Raw genomic sequence first — 21,314 nt, 5'->3', positions numbered from 1 at the left:
TTAGTCAAAGTCTAGTTTGCTTCATATTTCTTCCCACTTTCTACATATTATAAATATATCTTCCAAGTATGTGCCTTCCCTTCTTTAATAGGTTTAAAATAAAAATAACATAGATGTTTTTAAATTTAACATTTTCAAATAAATCTTTTTCTACTAATTCACGTTTTGGGGCAGGGTGGGGGGGGAGTATTAGGGGTTGAACCAGAGGTTTTGAGCTACATTCCCAGCATTTTTTATTTTGAGCGAGGGTTTCACTAAGTTGCTTAGGGACTCTCTAAGTTCCTGAGGCTGGCCTGCAACTTGGGAACCTCCTGTCTCTAACTTTTAATAAAAGGTTTTATGAAAACCTTTTGACATCAAGGTTAGAAATATATATTGGCATATTTTCTTTTTACAATTTTTTTAAAGTTATTCATGGGCACAATATCTTTACTTTGTTTATTTATTTTTATGTGGTGCTGAGGATTGAACCCAGTGCCTCACACACGTGAGGCAAGTGCTCTGCCAATGAGTCACAACCCCAGCCCGGTATATTTTACCTTTCACATTTACTTTTTAATCCACCTGAAGTTTATTTTTGTATATAATGCCAGGTAATAATTTATTTATTTTTCATTTGACAGCCAATTGTTCCAGCATCACGAATTCATATTTACAAAAGCTCCTTGTCTATTCAGTCATGCTCAAAACCAGCTTGGCATTTTCACAGTATCTTTCATCACACCCTTTAAGACTTATCTCTCACCACACCCTTCTACAGTAGCATCATTTTCTTTTTAAACCAGGCTACTTATTGAATTCTTCCTGAAATATGTTGAAACTCTGCCCATGTTCACGCCACAAATCACGTTTTCTTTTTTCCTTACTAGATTGTGAAAAAAGTCCCTCTTATGACAAAGACATTGTCCAATTCATCTTTTCATCCTCAATATGATCAAGAAGGTTTTCAAATGCCACCTAAATTTCACATGGCCTGTTCAGGTGGCAACTTTTACCTCTTAAAAGCTATATATCCATATATTTAGAAATCTTCAAAATGCATATGATAAATAGGTATCAAAGGCATAATTTCTGCCCATGTGTAGGACAATCTGTGGTGGCAGCAGTGAGGTTTATCAGGACCAGGCATCTTTGTGGGGGTGGCCTAGACTTGCCCCTTCTAAGACAGATGCCAGGAGTCACCCCTCCTTGACCCACTTCTGAGGTGAGGCGATGCTGGCACCAGCGACCGTGTTCACGTCCTTTGTCCTGCCCTCTTCTTCATTTCCTCCAGACGCCTGGTCCCCCCAGATAAGCGGCCAGATGTGGCAATTACCTCCGAGGTCACAAGCTCTCTTTACATTGAATGTCGTGTCGTCGGCGTTCCTAGGGGCAGGCCCTGACCTTTTAGGTAGCAAAGTTCTCAGGCGACTTCTAGAACCTCTCGCCAGCCTCCCTGGCTGCTTGGTTACCACACTGGGCCGGGCGGGGACCCGCAGCTCACCCTGGAGGACCTTGGGCGGGCCGCCGCGCTTCGCACAGGCGTCTTAGAGCCGCGAAGACGGACTGTTGAAGGGGAAGATTCCAAGGAGGCGGAGACTAGCCAGTGCCCGCCTTAGGGTTTCTGGAGTCTCGGTGGAGGCCTACTGGCAGCGCTGAGCGCGGCCGCGCGCGGGCCGAGCCATGGGGCGGGCGCGCCGTGCGCGTTCCCAGAGCCGCCCACGTCCGTTCCCCGGCCGCCGCGAGTGCGCGCCGGGACTACATTTCCCATAGGCCCGCGCGGCGCAGCGCCGTCCGCGCCCCCGCGAGCCAGGGGCCCTGAGGCCGCTGTGGCCGCCGCGGCGCTAGCCCGCACGGCTGCAGTGCTTTCGAACTGCGGCGGGAGGCGGCCGGCGTGATGGCTAGTCTGGGTCGCCTGCTGTGCGTGGTGGGCCTGCTCCTCTGCGGGGCAGCCAGCCTGGGGCTGTGCAAATCCCACACAACTGCCGCTAAGAATCCCATCATCGGTAAGAAAGCTGTGCGGGGCCCGCAGCTGGGTAGGGACTGGGTGTCAGAGCCGGGACTCCAGCCGCTGGGCTCCAACTAGCATGTCCCCTGTGTTTAGAAACCCCAGCACTTGGTTTAGATACCTGTTTTTTAGTACAAGAGCCAGGGCTAGCCACCTTTTGTGTCGTACAGAAATGTAGGAGGTGCCTTGTAGATTTCCTTGGCCTCAGATGGCTCTTAGGAGTGGGCACTGTGAAGAACCCTGCGGATTTTCCTTTTTAATCTGTATAGCTTGGCGTTTCTACTAAAAGAAAAAAATCCATTTTTTTCACATTGCTAGGAATTTCTATTTTGCATCTAGGAATTTTATACATTCATTATTATATTTATTAAAATTTCTCTGGTTGGGGATGTATTTCAAGATACAATGGAATAGATTAGATAATCAAGAACTTGACTTTGTTATTTTCAGCATCAGGTGGCACTAGTGGCTGGTATGATCCTATTGTCAATTTTATCTAGTGTTAAAGTGAAATATGTAATTTTTATTTGCAGCAAGCTTATTTTTAGAGTAAAATCAGTGTGCATTAACAGAACAGATGTTTGAGATAGAGTCAGGCAAAGCTACTAGGAGAAATCAGATTGGGATTAAAATTTGCGTGTGGACAATTAACATTATTTTTAGCTCAATCTATATAGGATTATTTCATTCATACTATTTTTCCTTCCACAAAAATGCACTTTATTCTGTAACTAAATAGAAAGTACATTAGTTTTTTTTTTCACATGTATGGGTAACACCCAATTTTCAAATAGGTTGCTTACTAATATTTGGAATCTGAAATGTCTTATTATATAGCTATTTGTGATGATGGTCAGTCTTCAAGGAAATTTTTTATGTAGATAGTTGCATATTGAGCACCCAGGAAGAGGTAAAAGGAGAGAGTAGATTCATTTCCCTTTGCTAGAATTGGGTATAGCCCTAGGTCAAATACAGAGGAAAGGGAGTATACTTTTGGTCACCCTGATCAATTAAGACAGAATAATTGATCACCTTGTATGTGCAAGGCATTGCTCTAGGAAAGGCAAAGGAAGAATTCACAAAAGTTGGGAGATACCTTAATGTATGTGTGGGATTTTGGTCATGTGTCTAGGGATAAAGTACATACAGCCTAAGTTCTTTTTTCTAGGGTTGGGAAAAGTGAGTATATGTGGGAGATGGGAGCAGGGTGGATGTTGGTGGAATTTATTCTAATGTCATTTTTTTTTCCTTCTTGCCCCTATATTCCCATGAATACCCCATGACCCGCTTTGTGGCACTTCCCCTGCCTGCTCTGTACCACTCCATTTCCTATGGCACTCCCTAATTCTTCTTTTCCTAGCCAAATTTAATTTTTCATAATGAAGACAATCTTACCATCAAGGAGAGAAACAGTCTTATTGAACACATTTTGACATTTGACATGTTATCTGAGTACCTGATATGTACCAGTTATTGGAAGAAGCTGGAAATACAGACATGATTAATACGACAGGCTCTTCCTGTCAGGTGGCCTACGGAGACATTGAAAGTGTTCCAAATGAAATGATGTAGGAACAGGTACTCACCAGGCAGACTTTTTTTTTTTCCTTCTCTTTTGGTGCTGGGGATTGAAGCAAGGGCATTGTGCATGCTTAGGATGTTTTGATGTGTGCTAGATGCTAGTATTGTGCGAACTTGGGTTGCAGTGATAACAGGAGGCCAGAGAGTTGGGTGGGACAGAGGATGCAGGGTCTTATGTAGTTTACTAAAGTTTAGGAACCCATTGGATGCTTAAACAAACTTGTGACTCCTGTGGATCTGTCTCTATCTCAGATCCTCTTGCTTACTCCCTTCCCTTACATGGCTCTAGTCAAACAAACTCCTTACAGTGTGACAGGCTAACTGGTGACCTTTGGTCTTGCTGTTCCCTAGCCCTGAATTGCTCTTTTCCTGGGATATTTGCAGGTGGCTTCCTTTCTCACTTCTCTGAAGTGCTGGCACAAATATGTTCTCTTTTCTTAGGGAGAACTTGCCTGGCCACCCTGGTTAAGAGATTATAAGTGAGACACCACCTCCTTTGCTTTACATTTTCTCACTCCTTGCACTTAGCCACCAGCCATCACACTATATCTTATATCTTTTTATCTTTTTTATTATTTGTCCTCCCTTCTTATTCTCCCTCAGGGAGTTTTTGTTGTTTTTTCATTCTTGTTTTCCTAGTTTGGTACCTAGCATGTAGTATAATTCAGCAATATTGAATGAATGAAGTAGGTGATAAGATCATCTTTGCTTCTGTTGGAAAACTGGTTGGATTTGGAGGGTTCCTTAGGAAAGCAGAGAGACCTTTTAATAGTCTGGGTTGGGGGAGAAAAGATGGTGCTTGGGTTTAGGTGGTGTTGGAGAGATGTGGATAGAAGATATTTCCACACTGTTGCTTTGTCCCGCAAGGAAGCAGTTGTGTCTTTTGAGTGTGTATGGGAAGGGAATGGCCACATGTTAGATTTAGGAATGTGTGCTCTGAGATGAATTCCAAGTCTGAGGTTACATAAAGGATGCTGGTGCTATTAGAGACTTCTCTGGAAGGTTTACTTGGCCTCCCAAATGTGGTGAAAGATGTGAGGCTACCTGAAACTCAGATCAGCCTCCACTATTCATTTCCCAGATTCTATGGATCGACTTGCAGGAGATGCTTCCTATTTAGTTCTGTGAATTGAAAAAATAAAATAATGATATTTTTAGTTTCAGTTTCTGACTAAGAAATAATGAGATTTGCTTGAAACTAAAACTTTTCTTAAAATTTAGGAATATTAATGCAAAAATGCCATAAGGAAATGAAAAGCTTTGGAAGATATTATATTGCTGCATCCTATGTGAAGTATCTAGAGTCTGCGGGTGCAAGAGTTATACCAATAAGGTATGTTTTAGTTTTTTTTATATGGTATATAAAAATTTCAGTGTTTTATCTCCAGAATTAATGCTTTCTCTCCTATGAGTGTATCATTTTATTTAAAAGTATTAACATTGCATGTGATTTTTTTCCCACAAACCTAATGCCTGCAGTCTGTCATTAAATTGTTCAATGAATGAAGCTGTTTGTATCTATAATTTCAGTAGAAATTGTTGAAAATGAAATGGTAATTTCCTTGCCCCAGAAAAGTTGGTTCCCACAAACATCATGAAAGTAATGGGATAACTGAATTCACAATTGAACCAGCTTTATTCCTTATTATTAGGATAAGGGAACAATTAGGGAGTGAAGAAGATTTTTAAATGATGACTGTAAAAAAGTTCTCATGCTCTGGTTTAAAAGTTTGTAAGGACTAATGCAGCAGTGTTGTTACTTCACTATAAATTAATGGGGTTTTGCAAGTTTAAAGGAGATACATTATTTTGGGGATAAAATAGTTCAGTAAGAAAAAATGATTCATCTCATATTTTATTATCAGCTGAAATTAGTATATTAAAATCTCCCAGAACCCTCATCTAATCTGTTGTGATTTCACACAAAAAACACAACTTATTCTGTACAATAATTTTTTGTATAATTCCTCAGTAAAAATTAAAACAAAGAAGTAGTCTATCTAAATATAATAACAATAAAAATCAAAGTCAAATATTACAATTTAGAGAATTGTACCACAAAATGTTATGTTTAAATTCACAAGAATTGTCTTCTTTTTGATACTTTGCATTTCAATTAACTCTCTCTACACTAAGATGAATGTTTGCTTTTAACATTAGTCTTTAATTTTTTGTAGCAAATTGAATTTTTCAAATGAAATTTTACTTGGAACATAGATGATACCAGAGTTTTAAAGCTGAGGAAGAGATTCCTGGAAGTTCTCAGCAGGACACAATATTTCAAATTTTTAATCAGGGAATTATTTTAATGCAACTGTTTTTTTAGGGTGTTAATCCTGATAATGTGGACAGGAGAGAGGAGACAGGTTACTCTCAGGTAGCCTACTTCAGAGGCTGTTGTAGGTCTGGGTGTGAATGATGAGGACATGATCTAGAGCAGTGGTCCTGGGGTTGATAGTACAAGTCTTTAAAGAAGTCAGCAAGACATGATGACTAATAAAATAAAAGGGCATAGGGAGGAAGAAAGAGATGAGAAAGACGGAAGTTTTGAAACCAGGCATGTTTTGAAATCATACCGCTTGCAGAATAATGGAATTTATGACAGAGATGTTGACAGTGTGTCTGTCAGCATATAGTTTAATCTCCAGTTTGCTTGCTAAATAAAGTATATCATAAGGTATATTGCTTGGACTTTGCATCATGTGATCCTATAGAAATGAGGAAATACAAGGGAGCTAAATTCCCAGACTAGCATGTAAAGGATTACCTAATGTAGAATAAGAAGGAAGGGCTCACACCTTTAGTGTTAGGTTCCTGTCTGTATTGGGTTGTTGGGGGCTGCCTCCTGTAGTTTAGAGGGGAAACAGAAGAGGATGGGAGACATAGGCAAAACTCAGCGGTAGGTGAACAAGTTTTTCTTTGGTCACCTATCTTCTTTTTGCTACCTTCTCTCTCAGGCACAGGTTGCTCTCAGGTTGCCATCAGTTCTTACTGTGGGACTTATGTGGAAAGCAGTGTCCTGCCTCCTGAAAGGGTAGTGTATGGCAGCCATGGCTGCTTCTGGTTTAAAAATGGGTTTAATTCACAGTGTTTTAAGACATTTACAAAATCTGAATATTTGGCTTCTTTTGAAGATGATTATCTGGATTTTTTTTTTTTTTTTTTGTGGAGTGTCATTATATTGCCAGGCTTTCTTGGTTTCCTGGGCTCAACTGTGATCTAATGTTGAATGGAACACGTGCTGTTCATTGGCATTGGTGCCTCCTACTCATTTCCATGCTGCTGAAGCAGGGTGTCATTTGCCATCATTACCAGGCTTAGCCATTTTTTTTTTTTTTTTTTTTTAAGTTAAGGAATGAACTATTTCTTCTATCTTTTGAGAGGCTTTTGTTTCAAGAAATGACTTACAACGTGCAAATAACATCTGTGTTCAAAAAAATGTGACCTGGTCTATTTTCTGTCATAGGCCCTTGAGGCAAGAGAGTTTGTGACATACTCAACAATTAGCCTCCTTAATAATGATAAGTGGGACCCAAAGATTCAGTCACGGACAGTGTGGGAGCTGACTGTTTAGAATAATGACGTGTCTGAAACTAGCCTGCGTAGCTAGCTGGCAGGAGTCCTTAGCATGTAGCTGAGTGATCTCCATCCATTCTGATTCCTGATGGTGGTGGTTTGCTCCTTCTTATTTAAATACCCATAGGGAGGATTCTGAGACTTGGCTGATTGGTTTCCTTTTTTGTTGGCACAATCTGGAGAGATTACACTGGCACATTACTGAAAACGTGTGGATTCACATTTCACCTCCCTGTGGCTTTCGAAGACAGGGCCTCTTGCCAGTTTATTTTCCATTTAAGACAGTAGTAAGCACCATTCCACTATCACCCACAGCCTTGTGATTCTCTGCCAGAATAAGATTTACTATGAACTTCTGAACCTGTACTTGTAAAGCTTACTTGGACTTAGAGGACAGCCCAGAGGGGTTTGTGTGCAGAGCACAACCAATTCTAGGCATCACAGGTGTCTGCTTGATAATGGGAGTGTTCTAACTCTTCATAACACTTGTCCCTAGGTGAGATTTGGACTGAGGTTGGCAATAGATTATAAGTCTACTTTTTTTAGGGGGTGGAGAAGGCTTCTATTTTGCTATTCTCTTATAGAAACAAAAGACTGCTAAATGTAGGAGAGTTTTTGGAAGAATTTCACAAACATGAAGCTCTTTTTTGTTGTTCTCACATTTTACTGAATTTTATGGCAACATTTAGAGGTTGTTGCCAATTGTCATAGATTAATCACATTGGATTTATTCTGTATTCAGGATAAAAATCATTAATAACATGATGATAATTAAAAGGTCCTTAGGGGTGTTTGCTGAAGGATGCTTCAGAATGATTTAGGCCAGTCCACCGTGAGCTGTGTGTAATCTGAACTGTTCTGGCTTTTGAGTAGATAGACAGTAGTTCCCAGGCTATTGCAGCTGGTTGATGAGGATGGAATTTGGCATTTTTTTGTATTGTTTTTATCTTGCAGAGCTATTAAAGTAATTAAAGTTAAAATAAAGTAGACATGATAATAAAGTTCTCTATCTAATCTTTACATAAACTACTGAAAACTCTTAGATTTTTTAATGATTTTTGGCTAACAGAAATTACTGATGTCCAATTGTCATGTTTTTGCATATTAACTCATGTTTTACATAGTAAGTTTCATTAGACCATAGAAAAATACATTTACCTGTCTGATGAGCAAAACAAAGGCATAATTGTGTAACTTTCATGTAGTTTGAGAAAATACCTCTATGAAGGTAGGGAGGTAGGTAATGTTGTCTACCATTTAAGAATTATTTTTCATCTGGCTTTTGAAAATTAATGTGATAACTTTATTTGGAGGTATAATTTCTTCCTTAGGTTTCAGAAATGAATATTTTGTAAACTGTGTTTGTTTTCAGGCTTGATCTTACACATGCAGAATATGAAAAACTTTTTAAATCTATCAATGGGTAAGTTACCTTGATTCTTTGTGTATGTCACCTCAGTCCTGTCTATCAATTGGTTTGATACAATGTATGAGTGTGTGCATATCTGTTTTTGCAAAAAAATACATGAGTGGCATGAAATTAGTTTTCTGAACTTTTAAAGGAAATATTTTGCTGGGAGTTGCAAAAGTTCTATACAGAGTAGGAGGTAGATTAGAAAATATATAATTATTACATGATTCTTTTTACATGTGTAACATCTTTGTGTTTATTTTAATGCTTATCTAAAATATTTTGAAGCAACTTTGAATAGTAGGGCATACTGCTTTGCTGAGAGGATTTATATAAGTCCTATATCTGAGGATATCAATTGATTATCTTTTGGAAGTAATTTGACTAGAACTTGGAAAAAACTTTTTTATTCTCTAGTTTCACCACAAAAGATATGATTGTTTAAGTCACAGAAAAATACTTTTAATCATTTGAATAAAGGTTCTACAATACTCTTAATTGAAGGAAGAAAGTGAATGGAGCAATTAAAAACTGTTTTAAGTATCAAGTTGGCAAAGATCAAAAATTTGGTAATACTCCAAAGTGAGGTTATGTGGAAACAAGTATTCTCGTATTTTATTAGTGGGAGTGTAAATATTCTATAGTATTTGGGGGGCAATTTTGTAATATTTATTGAAATGAGAAATAAACATATCTTTTGACCCAGGAACTTGAAAAAACTCCCAATTTAGAAGTTACTTAATAGTTCATCAGGTGATTATAAAGACTATAATCATTTAATAGACTACCACGCAGGAGTTAAAATTTAGTAAATCTAAGCCAGGCATGGTGATGCATGCCTATAATCCCTGCAACTCTGGAGTCTGAGGCAGGAGGATTGCCAAGCAACTTTGTGTGTCCTTGTCTCAAAATAAAACATAAAAAGGGCTGGAGATGTAAGCATCCTTGGGTTCAATCCCCAGTACAAAAAAAAAAAAAAAAAAAGGAAAGAAAGAAAATAAAAATTGGTATATCTATAGATGCTGTTTTGGGTTGCTGTTGTCATATGAATGTTAATGATATGTGAAAAACACAAGGCACTAATGGTGCATATGGTTTATTTACTATTTGCTTTTGGTTTTAAGATATTGGTGAGGAGATACACATGGTAATTTCTATCATATCAACAAAAAAATTTTAACATTGTTTCAGGGAATGGGGTAGGATGGAGTGTTTTTACTATAAAGCTTTTTGAAAAAGAGCTCTATTGTTACTGTTTTTACTTTTAAAAATCATGTTTCTGTATTGCTTTTTTTTTTTTAAAGTTATTTGCCTTCAGTTCAGTTTGGTTCAGTAAATATTTACTGTAAAATCAGTTCACTTTAGTAGAACATTTACAATGCTTGTTATGTGCAAAGTACTTTGACAAGGACAAAGATAAATAAATTCAGACTAGAATATAATTGAAGAAACCCCCAAATATACTTTTGGAATTACTTCATCTTTTCCTACTCTCTCCCAACTGCATTCCTATTTGGTAAGGAATCTGAAATAGTAGTTGTGTAGATAGGAATTAAAAATTTTTGGTAACTGGCTTGTCCACATGCCCAGTGTGCCTTCATGGAAACCAAGCAGTGGCTCTTAAATCAGCAAGGGGATGCCTTCTGTGTCTTCCCCACCAATATTAGGCTTTGACACCAATTCTTACTCCCATATGATCATACTTTCCTCTACAGCAAGGCACTGGAAGCTGGTCTCTTAATTAGGGAAATCAGGGGTTGTAATTTACTGTTTTTGAATGTCACCAGAAAAAGAGCAATACTCAAATACAACTTTAAAAGAACCTTTTTTTGAGCTCTGATTATGCAGAAGACCTCATACTATTTTGCGGGGGGCGGGGGGGGGATGAAATGGATGAAAAGAATGAAATGGATGAAGCACCCTGCTTCAAAGGAATTGTCATTTGAGAGGGACAGTTAAGTTTTACTATATGAAAGAACTTTAATGAAATTAGATACACCAAATTTGGTCAAAGGCAGCTTTTAAAAAATATATTTTTTAACTTGTTCTAATTAGTTATACATGACAGTAGAATGCATTTTTGCCATGAGAATGTGTGTGTGTGTGTGTGTGTGTGTGTGTGTGTGTGTATGGGGGCAAAATGCATCTTAATTGGTGTTTCAGAATCCTTTTCCCTGGAGGAAGTGTTAACCTCAAGCGCTCAGATTATGCTCAAGTAGCCAAAATATTTTACGACTTGGCCATACAGGTAAATATATGTTATTTCTTATCATTCCAGATGGGTTTTATCAGTTTCTGTGAGGATGATTCTGTTTTTAAGCACATGGTATTGCTTTCTTCACAAGTAAAGTAGCCTCATACCCATTAACTTTTGAGGCCTCTGTTTTCCAACAGCCAGTGGCTACTTCCACTCTTTTTTTTTGTGTGTGTGTTTGTGTTGTCTTCTAATTCTTGGCTTCTATGTGTGAACCACAGTCTTCATGTGGCTTAATAATTCTGCTATCTCCTTCTGTTCTCTTACCTTTTTATTACATACTGGGCATTGTTCCTAATTTATTAATTTATTAATTATCTCCTCTTGAAATCTGCTTTTCTTCCCAATCCATTCAATCCTGTATCACCTTTCTTTGCAGTTACCTTAAAATAATTAATTTACTATGCAGTGACTCTGACTTTTCCTTTGTAATGTTGCATATTAGGCCCACCTTTGAACCATAGCTTAGACCCTTACTGTTTCTCCCCTTAACTATTGATACAATTTCCTAATTAATCTTGCTGGCCCTAGTGTCTTGCCAACTCTTTCTTAGATATTTCTTGAAGTGACTGCTTTTAGCATTTGAGACACTTGCTTGGAAACTTTTAATAGCTAAGCTAACCTACGACCTTTTATAGCCACTGGGTCAAGATATATAATGGGTCCATAGCTCACTTTTTCCAGCCTGTGTGGGAGTTTGGTCTGAAGAGAGACTGATAGTCTACTTATGGACCATGGGCAAAGTTTTAGAAATCCATGTATAAATCTGGTAATGAGAAGCCACATGTGTAATTTTTGTTTGAAAATGTTGAATAAACTTGGTTTTCTTTTTCTTTCATTCTGCAAAGAGTTATGATAATGGAGACTATTTTCCTGTGTGGGGCACATGCCTTGGATTTGAGGAGCTCACCTATCTTGTTAGTGGGGAGTGCTTATTAACTCACACAGAACACACTGTTGCAGTGACATTGCCGCTGAATTTCACTGGAGGTGAGGATACCCTTTAACCCCTTTAAAAATATATATTGAATAGAAATACTAAGCAGCAAGTATCAAAGTAAAAAATGCTTATATCTTTGATTTTTAAAGTATCTACACAGGCTAAAGATGTGAGTGATGACCTTTGTATTCATTTTTGAGAATGATTTAAGGAATTTTAAATTCTGATATCTCTTGCTCCCAGTGATAATTGAGATCATGTGTGGTTAAGAACTCTGAAACTGGTTTTGAGTCCTAGTTTTCTTACTTTGGACTTGGGGAATCATCTAACCTCTCTTACCTTCAAATTCCTCATTGAAAAGGGGGTTCTACCTCTTAGGAATTTTTCCTGAGAGAGAATTAAATAAGATTTTTGTTGTTGTTGTTAGTGTGTTAAGTGATTTAAATACAACTCTTTATGTTGGCTATTATTACTACAGTGTCAACATTTTCCCCATGGTTGCCTACTTTGTTTCAACCCCAACTGTGTATACTGTAATTTAATTTTGGCACTAAACATCTGGATTTTTTAAAGTTATTTGCCTTCAGTTCAGTTTGGTTCAGTAAATATGAATGAAATGAAAGGGTATGTTCCCTAGCAAGAACACCTTATTTCAGATGGGAAAATCATATTCCCAGGCCACCCACTCTTTTTACTAACTTCTGAAAATTTGGGGTTTCCCAGACTTCTGATGTTTGTAATTCAGTACAAGGAGTCACAAAACTCAGGAAAGTACTGCATTTGTTTAACAACCAGAAAATCCATTGAGCTTTGGTGCCCAGGGTTGGTTTTTGTTTTGTTTTGTTTTGCAGTACTGGAAATCGAACCCAGGGCACTCTATCACTGAGCTACATCCCCAACCCTTTTTATTTCTCTTTTTGAGACATTATTTCTCTTTTTGAGACATTATTTCTCTAAACTGCAAAGGTTAGCTTTGAACTTGGAATCCTGCTTAATCTCCTAGTCACTAAGGTTATAGGCATGCATCCCCATTTTGCAATGAAATACCAACAAAAACCCTTGCCTGTCTAGGTTTTTTGTTGATATTTCATTGCAAAAGCATAATTGATTGAATCATTGGCCACATAATTGAACTCAGTATCTAATTCTTCTTCCATTCCCAGAGGTTGGTCTTCTTAAAAGTTAGAGCCTTCTTATCATGTGGTTTGTCTTTTTGGTAATGAGCTCCATCCTTAGATACCCCGAGTTCCCTTATTCGAAATAACAAAGACGCTTATCCCTCAGAAAATTGCAAGGGCTTTAGAGGTTTTATCAGGAACCTAGAATGAAGACAAGACATATTCTTTGTTATATCACTGAGTGTAAGTACATAATGATTCTTGTACATTATTGAATGTATAGATTCTCAGAATTGAATTCTACCATTTCTTATTCTCATAAGAATTTTGGAAGGAAAATAGTAGTAGGCATACAAAGAACTTACAAAATGCTTTATGCTTTTGAAAAGTCTTTCTTATTATCTCAATTATTTTAAAAACCTCTATGGAAGAAGGTATGTGTTTTCATTCAGATTATTTAGGTTATATGGCCAAACCCAGCTTATACAGAAAATCAGTATTCAAGGTACTGTTGTTCTCATGGAAGCTGTTAGCTAGAAGAAGGGGCCTGGTTTAGAACAACTAGCATCAGAGCCTTGAGTATATCAGGATTTTTTTTTAATGTAATCCTCAGTTGTTATTTGAGTCTATGTGTCTGACTACAGAGGCTTCAATGTTGACCACTAAGATATATTGCTGCTTTGATCTGTTTACCGAGCAAAAATTTTTTGGAATAGTTAATGTTCTTTTCTACATTGTTGGTATTTTAAATCTTTTAAGTTCTAGATACCTTTTAAAATACATTGGAAGTTTGGGATTCTTTCCTGGGAAAACAATTATATAAACACTTGGAAAATTCTACATGTTTTTCAGAGATGTCTGGGGAATTAGAGTTAAGATTCTCCTCTTACTCTATGGCCAGCATACAAAGTCTTATATCAGAAGAATTTTACTTGTTCATATTAATACTCTGGAAGAAAAATAATTAATCCTGAAACATATTTGGATTTCTGTTAAACAAATTTTGTGTTTGTTTGGAGTAATCCTGTGGTATTGACTGTTTTACTTATGTGGTCATGGTGATTATGTCTTTATAATGACCTTTCTTTGGCTGCAAAAAATGACTTAAGGGGATTTTATTTTTCTTGGGTTTAAATTATGTATCTTGTGCTTAAATTACTTTAGGTACATTGCAGAGCAGAATGTTCCAGAATTTTCCTGCTGACTTGTTGCTGTCATTAGCAACCGAACCTCTGACTGCAAATTTCCACAAATGGAGCCTTTCCATAAAGGTATCACATTAGATATACAGGAAATTGATATATTTAGAATAGCTACAGATTTAATAATTTTCTTTTATTTTACTCTAGAATTTTACGTTGAATGAAAAGTTAAGCAAGTTTTTCAGTGTGTTAACTACGAATAGAGATGACAAGATTGAGTTCATTTCATCGATGGAAGGTATGTGTCATTGTACCGTGTATACTTTAATTCATTAATTTTGATTTTATATATGTCTTATAAATAAAATCAATTTACTTTAGGGCCTTAAGGTGGAAATGAGGGCATTTTTGGAGATAAGAGACATATTTGTCTGAATTTCAGATCAGTTATGATTTACCTGAATATTTTCTAGGACAAAAACAGGGGCAGGGGGAGAGGATAAGGACATAAACGAAGAAAGTGACTTCTGTTTCTAACTGTATTACAAATTAAGTACTTTGACATATTCTCCTCCAGACAACCACAGAAATACTATTGATAGAGAAAAGCATTTTTCTAAAGTACATTGATGAAATGCTAAGAAAGTAAGGATATTCAAGCCTAAAACTCTGAGTTGACCAAGGTATTTATACCAGCATTAGTGTCGAATCAGGAAAATTTGAAAGTTCAGTACCTGCCTCCATGGAGAGTATTAGATGGAGCAGGACCTGAAAGGCTGCACCTTCCATATAAGAGTGAACTCAGACTATAGCTGGAGTCCTGTCTGCACAAGTGCCAGGAGAACTGCCCATCTTGAACCTGCACTAAGGGAATGGGGTGGGTGGAGTCAATAGGCCTTGAGCACTCAGGATGACAGGTTGGTCTCCTAGTGTGTTCTATGCTAATTGGGAAGCTGGACAAATCTCAATAATTTTACTTAAAGTTGTCTCATATTGGTAGTGCTCACACATGAATGTCAGAAGAAAATAGAAATCATTCTTTTTGGAATAACAGTCATTCATTTCAGACTTCAAGGAATTCCTGCATATAAGATTTGAAGGAATATGAGCAGTTCTTGCCCCCCAAAAATCAATAATACACAGGAAGCAAAATACCATGTATGAGAAATCATAGAAACAACAGATATAGAGTCAGCCTGCTACAAATCTTAGGTATTAAATTATGAGGTACAGTGTAATATAATTATATTTTAATTTTTAAAGGAATAAAAGACACTTAAAAATATAAGTATGAAACAATCAGACTTGAGCCAAATTCTAGTAGAATGAAGACATAGTCGAAATAATATCAGAAGATAGGTTAATCTGAAGGTTAGACATGGTTAAAGAGAGATTAGTGAACTAGATGAAGACAAATCTGAAGAAAATGTGCAGACTCCATCATAGACAGAAATGTGAAATGTGTTGACAGAAAAGTTGGAATCTGGAGGCTAGAGTTAAAAAATTCTAACATTTCCAACTAAACTCTTGAAGGAAATTGGGATGGTGACAAACTGTATTTACATATTGACAAAAAAATACTGGCAAATAAAAGACCTAAGTGGAAAGGAAAACTACAACAAGATTTTAGAGGAAGTAGAGGAGAATATCTTTATGCTCTTGTGTAAGGGAGGAGACAAAAAAAAGAAAAAAAGAAACACCATAAAGTAAAATATTGATGAAATCAGCCAGATTAAGAAGTTGTAATAAAAAATAGAGGAGAAACAAAAGGAGATATTTGTAATGTGTATGGCTGGGATAGGATCACTTTTTATCTTATATAATGTAAAACCATGAATTAATAAGGAAAACCTAGTAAATATGGTTGAGATGTGGGTCTTTTGCTGGTATCTTCATGAATAGTCCTAAGGCCAGAGAAAAAGAAAGTGCAGTCATAAGGAGGTGGGAGGGAGGCAGGGGGAAGGGATGAACACTGTGCCCACAGCTGCTTGCTGGTAGACTTTGTCTCCTGTAAACCGCAACTATGCTGCCAGAAAATGTTTTCCTTCTTGTGACATGCTCTACAGTGGAAGAGAGTGGTAGGATGTGAGAGGACAGTGCTCTTTCCTCTGAATATCTCTACTTTTCAGCTGATTCTCTTCATTTCTCCAAGCACTTTCTGGTGGTAGTCATGGTTATAATTACAAAGAAAAGTATTATAGAAGTGAATTTTTTTCCTTTGAAATGAGGGAAGGCACAGATTAAGAAGAAAAATATGTAAATTTTTCAGAAGGTAAGCCAGGCATGGTGGCACACACGTAATCCCTGTGACTGGGGAGGTTAACAGGAGAATGGCAAGTTCAAGGCAATCTTAGCAACTTAGACCCTTAATTAAAAATAAAAGGGCTGGGAATGTCTTGAAGTGCTCCTGTGTTAAATTCCCTATATTAAAAAATATAACTATTATACATATTCACTTTTTAAAAAATAGTGTAATTTTTGAAACATGTAAATGTTGAGAGTCACTAAATGAATCCCGGCGTATCTATCTCAGCTTCAACAATTGTCAGCATGTCCCTATTCTTATTTCCAATCTGTTTTTCTCTCCACACCGAATTATGTTTCTAAGCTAATTCCAGGAATCATACCATTTTTATCCGTAAAGATATTTAATAAGCGTTCTAAAAACAGTTGATTTTTTTTAACCAATCTGTCTTTAATACCAATTTTGAACTTGTAAAAGCTGTTTAAAAAATTGATACCCAAAGTCATGAGGTACACAGAGTTTAGGCTGAGACAAATTAGCTAATGTGACAGGATACCAGAAGTGCTGGCATAGTTTACTTGTATAAGTCATTATGGGATGAAAATATGGTTTAAAGCAGTGGGTGAAGAGATACCTATCTGAAAGAATCTTGTGTCACTAATTAAATATGCACTTGAGGCTGGGGATGTAGTTTAGTGGTAGAGTGCGTGCTTAGCATGTACCAGGCCCTGGGTACAAGTCACAAAAAGAAACAAAACAAAGACTGTGCATTTGACTGTTAAAACTGTTCTGTATTCCATGGCTAAACTATTTTACTTTGCTGTGATTATCACAAAAAGCAAATCATATTACAAATGGTAAAAAGTGAAATTGAATTAAAATTAAAATTGTAAATCAGTGGAATACATTATTGGGAATATTCACGTAGACTATGCACAGAAATTCTTTATTTTGTGTCTGAGAGGTTATTCATAATTTTACTTTGTCTTTTATATTGAGTTTTAAAATACTGTTTTATTTTACATAGGATATGAAATAATGTAATTATAAAAAACATCTTAAACCATTCTTAATACTTACTAGTTTGTGTTTTTCTTAAAGGATATAAGTATCCAGTATATGGTGTCCAGTGGCATCCAGAGAAAGCACCTTATGAATGGGAGAAATTACAAGGCATTTCCCATGAACCTAATGCTGTGAAGACTGCATTTTATTTAGCAGAGTTCTTTGTTTCTGAAGGTAATACATGGATACATAATCTTATTACTCTAGTATTGAAGGAAATTGTGGACTTCTATGTACTCTTTTTCCTCTATAACTGTCTCATAAGATCTATAGGTTAACTTTAAAAAAAAACAAAAACAGATACTAAATAATGTTAAAGCTCTGTGTTTGAGATACTAGATAGTCAAGTAAAAGGAAGACAGTTATTTAACGGTATCATAGATGCTGCAGTGGGCTGAATTCTTGAACAATAGCTTAAAGTATCTTCCTTTTTCTTTCTTTCTTGAATTTAGTTTTTCCTCCATTGCTTTTCTTTTCTTTTTTTTCTTTATTAGATATACATCAGTAGATTTTTTTTTAAAAAAAAAACATTGATGGCCTTTATTTTGTTCATTCATTTATATGCGGTGCGGAGAGTATTTTGACATATTATACAGATATGGAGTATAATTTATTCTAATTATGATCCTATTCTTTTTAGAAATAATGCTTTAATTATAATAACTTCTCAGGATTAAGGTGGTATTTTTCTAAGACAATGATGTTTTGTGCTGGTTTGTGATTTTAAGGCATTGGCACATTGAAGAAAGTTAATAAACTTTGTCTGCTTTTTGGGAGTGGGGTACCAGGAATTGAACTCAAGGGCACTCGACCCCTGAGCAACATCCCCAGTCCTATTTTGTATTTTATTTAGAGACAGGGTCTCACTGAGCTGCTAAGCACCTTGCCATTGCTGAGGATGGCTTTGAACTTATGATTCTCCTCTCTTAGCCTCCCAAGCTGCTGGGAGTTCAAGTGTGCACCACCACACCTGGCTTTGTCTGCTTTTTAATGATGAAAACATAGAAATTTTCGTTCTATTTTATGTTTGTGGGTAAAATCTAGGATTGGTTATAGATACTTTTTTTTTTTTTAAGTTGAGTGATAGATGTGTAGGACAGAGGTATGGACACAGTTTGCAAGGAACAGAGCATCACTTAGGTGGGGTGTGGCTACTTGAAGACATTGGTGAGCCTTATTTTCATCTTATCTCTAAGCTCGCCTTAAGCTTTTTATCTACATTCCCACTCTTATTGGGAAGCCAGGTGTACCCGCTACTGGGTCCATTCTGGTTTAGAATTATGTGCAGTTGAATGGATGGTTTTCATGACAGAGTCTCCAAATTGAAAAACAAAAACATAACCTCTCATATGTAGCATTAGTTCAAAGGTACATTGCCGCAGTCTGGCTGGGCACAAATGCCGCAGTCTGGCTGGGCACACAATCACGAGCCACCACACAGCTTGTAGATTCAAACAGCAACTCTTTATTCCCGAACTCACACCAGCCGTCTACAATCACGTTCTGGGGAAATCCACGTTCTCTGCCCAAATCCACGTTCTCTGCCCAAATTCACCTCCACTCGGCTTCTATCCCAAAATATACTGTCTAAATCCCATGAGAACTCAAGGGGAACTCAGGCAGCAGGATACGCCCTATTCCCAGCAGGAATAATCTTAAACCTTAAACCTGGAACCTAAACTGGGAACGCCCTAAACAAGATTATCTTAAAACCGGGAACACCCTAATCTGCCTTGGTCCTTGAGCAAGGTCACTTACATTCAATGTCACTGCAACATGTCAGCAACATGGGGTACGCTGGCAAGGAAATTGTCATACCTACTTGGCTAATGGCTCCCAGCAGTACATTTTTCTGTCATGGGCAGAGTACCCTTCACTGCAGTTTTAATCATATGGCAATTGTTGGTTCTTTACTGCCAATGTCCTTGTTTCTGAAAATGCCAGAAGAGCCTGTGTTTACCTTATTTGGACTTTAGGATAAAGTCTAAGTTCTTACCCCCTCACCTGCAAACTTTACCATGCCTCCTTGCCTTTTAGAGTTCTGCCTCATCTGTGAAGTGCCTGTCTTCCATTTGTTCCCATTTCACCTGCGCCAACTTCTCCATCCTTTTTACTCTTGTAGTACTTCAGTGAGGTGTACTATAAATACATTGCAAAGTGTGGTTACTAGACTAAACTTGGGCAGAAGGCCTTTGTCCTGTTTATATTTCTAAGCCTAAGCCCTGTATCAAGTCTCCTGCACATGTAGCCTCTTTAGTCAGGGTTTGAATGAATTGGGGAGCAAGCACCACAGGGCCCTGGTGCAGGATAAGTACAGCTGCTGCTTCACTAGGCAACTGTCTAAATCAGGCACTCCTGTATTTGGGGGGAAATTCTACTTTGGGGGGAAATTCTGAAAAGCATTGTCTTTTTGGTGTTTTACCATTTAATAATGTTGACTGTAGGAAGAAATATAGTCTTTTTGAAACCTTGTCATGCAATCTTTTTTAACAACAAACTTTCTTTTTCTTGTAGCTCGGAAAAATGATCATCACTTTGAATCTCAATCTGAGGAGGAGAAAGCCCTGATTTATCAGTTCCGTCCAATTTATACTGGAAATTTTTCTTCATTTCAGCAATGTTATATGTTTGATTGAAAATCTTTGATGTGTTAATAGAGCACTTTGAATAATTCTGTGATTAAACTATTATAATAACTCATTATTAATGGCAATACTAGAAAGCTACAGAGATTCCCTTTCTATGTGATTAGCTCTGATTTTTAAATCAATATATGATTTTTTTAATTACATTTGATAATTCATCAGAGACAGATAATCATAGTGTTTTCATGGCAAAACCTTTATGTCTGAAGATAGAAAAAAATGTATTGAGAATTCAAATTTTTTTTTCTGATGTACTGATTTTAGAAATAAATACCACCCCTTACCCATCCATCCCATTTTTATTGGGAGACTTTCATTTTATATTATTATTTGTGGTGTTGGGGATTGATCTCCAGGTCTTATACATGCTGGACAAGGGCTCTGTCACTGAGCTGCATTTCAGCGTTAAGAATTTAAACCCTACCTCTATACCCTGGGGTGCCTCCCTTCTTTGGGTCTCAGGATTATGTTGTTGTGTGAGTGGTATGTGTGTAGAGAAACATAAATATCTCCTTTTGCCTCCATTTTAGTTCCACAGTTAGAGGGCACACATCCTGCAGACAGTCTGTGCCTTGAACTATTATCTTCTACCATGTCTAGTACACAGGCCCTTGATGAACATCTGTGACCATTCGTATTTTCCATATCCATGGAAAATAATTAAAAAGCTATCATGCATTGATTTCAGTGCATTTGAATATATTTCTCAATCTGTGCTACACTCTTTTATCCCTTACCATCCTATATAGACCCTCAAAAGTCTGAAATTTATGCATTCCTTAAGGATAAGCAAGCTGTTAGAAAAAAAGAGAGGATTTTTTGACCTGTGTTTAATAAAATGTGTTTATGCATCTCTTCTTTGTGGTCTTTAGAGCTGCAGCTAGAGAACAAAACCCCAGGAAATTAGTAAAAACATTGGAGGACATTATGAATGCTATTATTTACAGAAAGATAAGAATAATAATCTGAAGAAACTGAGAGGTAAATCACAATCTTTGAACAATAAGGATGAAGGAATATAGAAATTGAAAGGATTGACAAATTTAGTCAGCCAAGAAAGAACTTTAATAGAAATCTGGCAGACTTAGTTTTTTTTTTTTTTCTTTTTTTATTATGTCTTGCTGTCTAATGTGCCATTTCTGGCCAAGCTCAAGTCTTCTACCACTAGAAAAGGTAGTGGCACTATTCCCACTCCCCATACCAGGCCTCTTCCTGACCGTTTTCTTAGAACCATGTAGATCTGCTTGTCTCTGCAGAGCCCTAATGGCACTTCACACTGACTGCTCATTCATCACTCATGCTGCGCCCATCCTACCCATGAATATTGACTTCTAGTTGTTTCCGGTGGTT

At 37.1% G+C, this 21,314-nt stretch overlaps 1 protein-coding gene across 2 annotated transcripts; it reads left to right on the top strand.

Annotated features, from left to right (window-relative positions):
- The first annotated feature begins 1,770 nt into the window (after positions 1-1,770).
- On the top strand, positions 1,771-20,255 carry Ggh (gamma-glutamyl hydrolase). 2 transcript variants are annotated; one of them, XM_046460559.2, is made up of 10 exons: positions 1,850-1,985; positions 3,348-3,565; positions 4,790-4,901; positions 8,517-8,567; positions 10,719-10,803; positions 11,658-11,799; positions 14,032-14,138; positions 14,217-14,307; positions 17,356-17,493; positions 19,834-20,255. In XM_046460559.2, exons 3-10 carry the CDS (start codon positions 4,798-4,800, stop codon positions 19,953-19,955), a joined length of 840 nt encoding a protein of 279 aa, XP_046316515.1. In that variant the 5' UTR covers positions 1,850-1,985; positions 3,348-3,565; positions 4,790-4,797; the 3' UTR covers positions 19,956-20,255. The 2 variants fall into 2 exon arrangements, with proteins under 2 accessions (XP_046316514.1, XP_046316515.1); XM_046460558.2 differs by lacking the exon at positions 3,348-3,565 and having other exon boundaries at positions 1,771-1,985.
- The last annotated feature ends 1,059 nt before the right edge of the window (positions 20,256-21,314 follow it).

This window comes from Marmota monax, unplaced genomic scaffold (assembly GCF_021218885.2).
Source record: "Marmota monax isolate L192 unplaced genomic scaffold, Marmota_monax_Labrador192_F-V1.1 WCK01_AAM20220418_F8-fsc00063, whole genome shotgun sequence".
Classification (NCBI taxonomy): Eukaryota; Metazoa; Chordata; class Mammalia; order Rodentia; family Sciuridae; genus Marmota; species Marmota monax.
Note: the sequence above shows the minus strand (reverse complement) of the source record. Positions and strands in the feature narration are given on the sequence as shown.

What these genes read in the sequence shown, in the direction of transcription:
- Ggh (XM_046460558.2), top strand. Translation starts at nt 1,877, where the DNA reads ATGGCTAGTCTGGGTCGCCTGCTGTGCGTGGTGGGCCTGCTCCTCTGC. An exon ending in GCAAGAGTTATACCAATAAG is followed by an intron (nt 4,902 to 8,516) that starts GTATGTTTTAGT and finishes GTTTGTTTTCAG; the next exon opens with GCTTGATCTTACACATGCAG. An exon ending in GCCGCTGAATTTCACTGGAG is followed by an intron (nt 11,800 to 14,031) that starts GTGAGGATACCC and finishes AAATTACTTTAG; the next exon opens with GTACATTGCAGAGCAGAATG.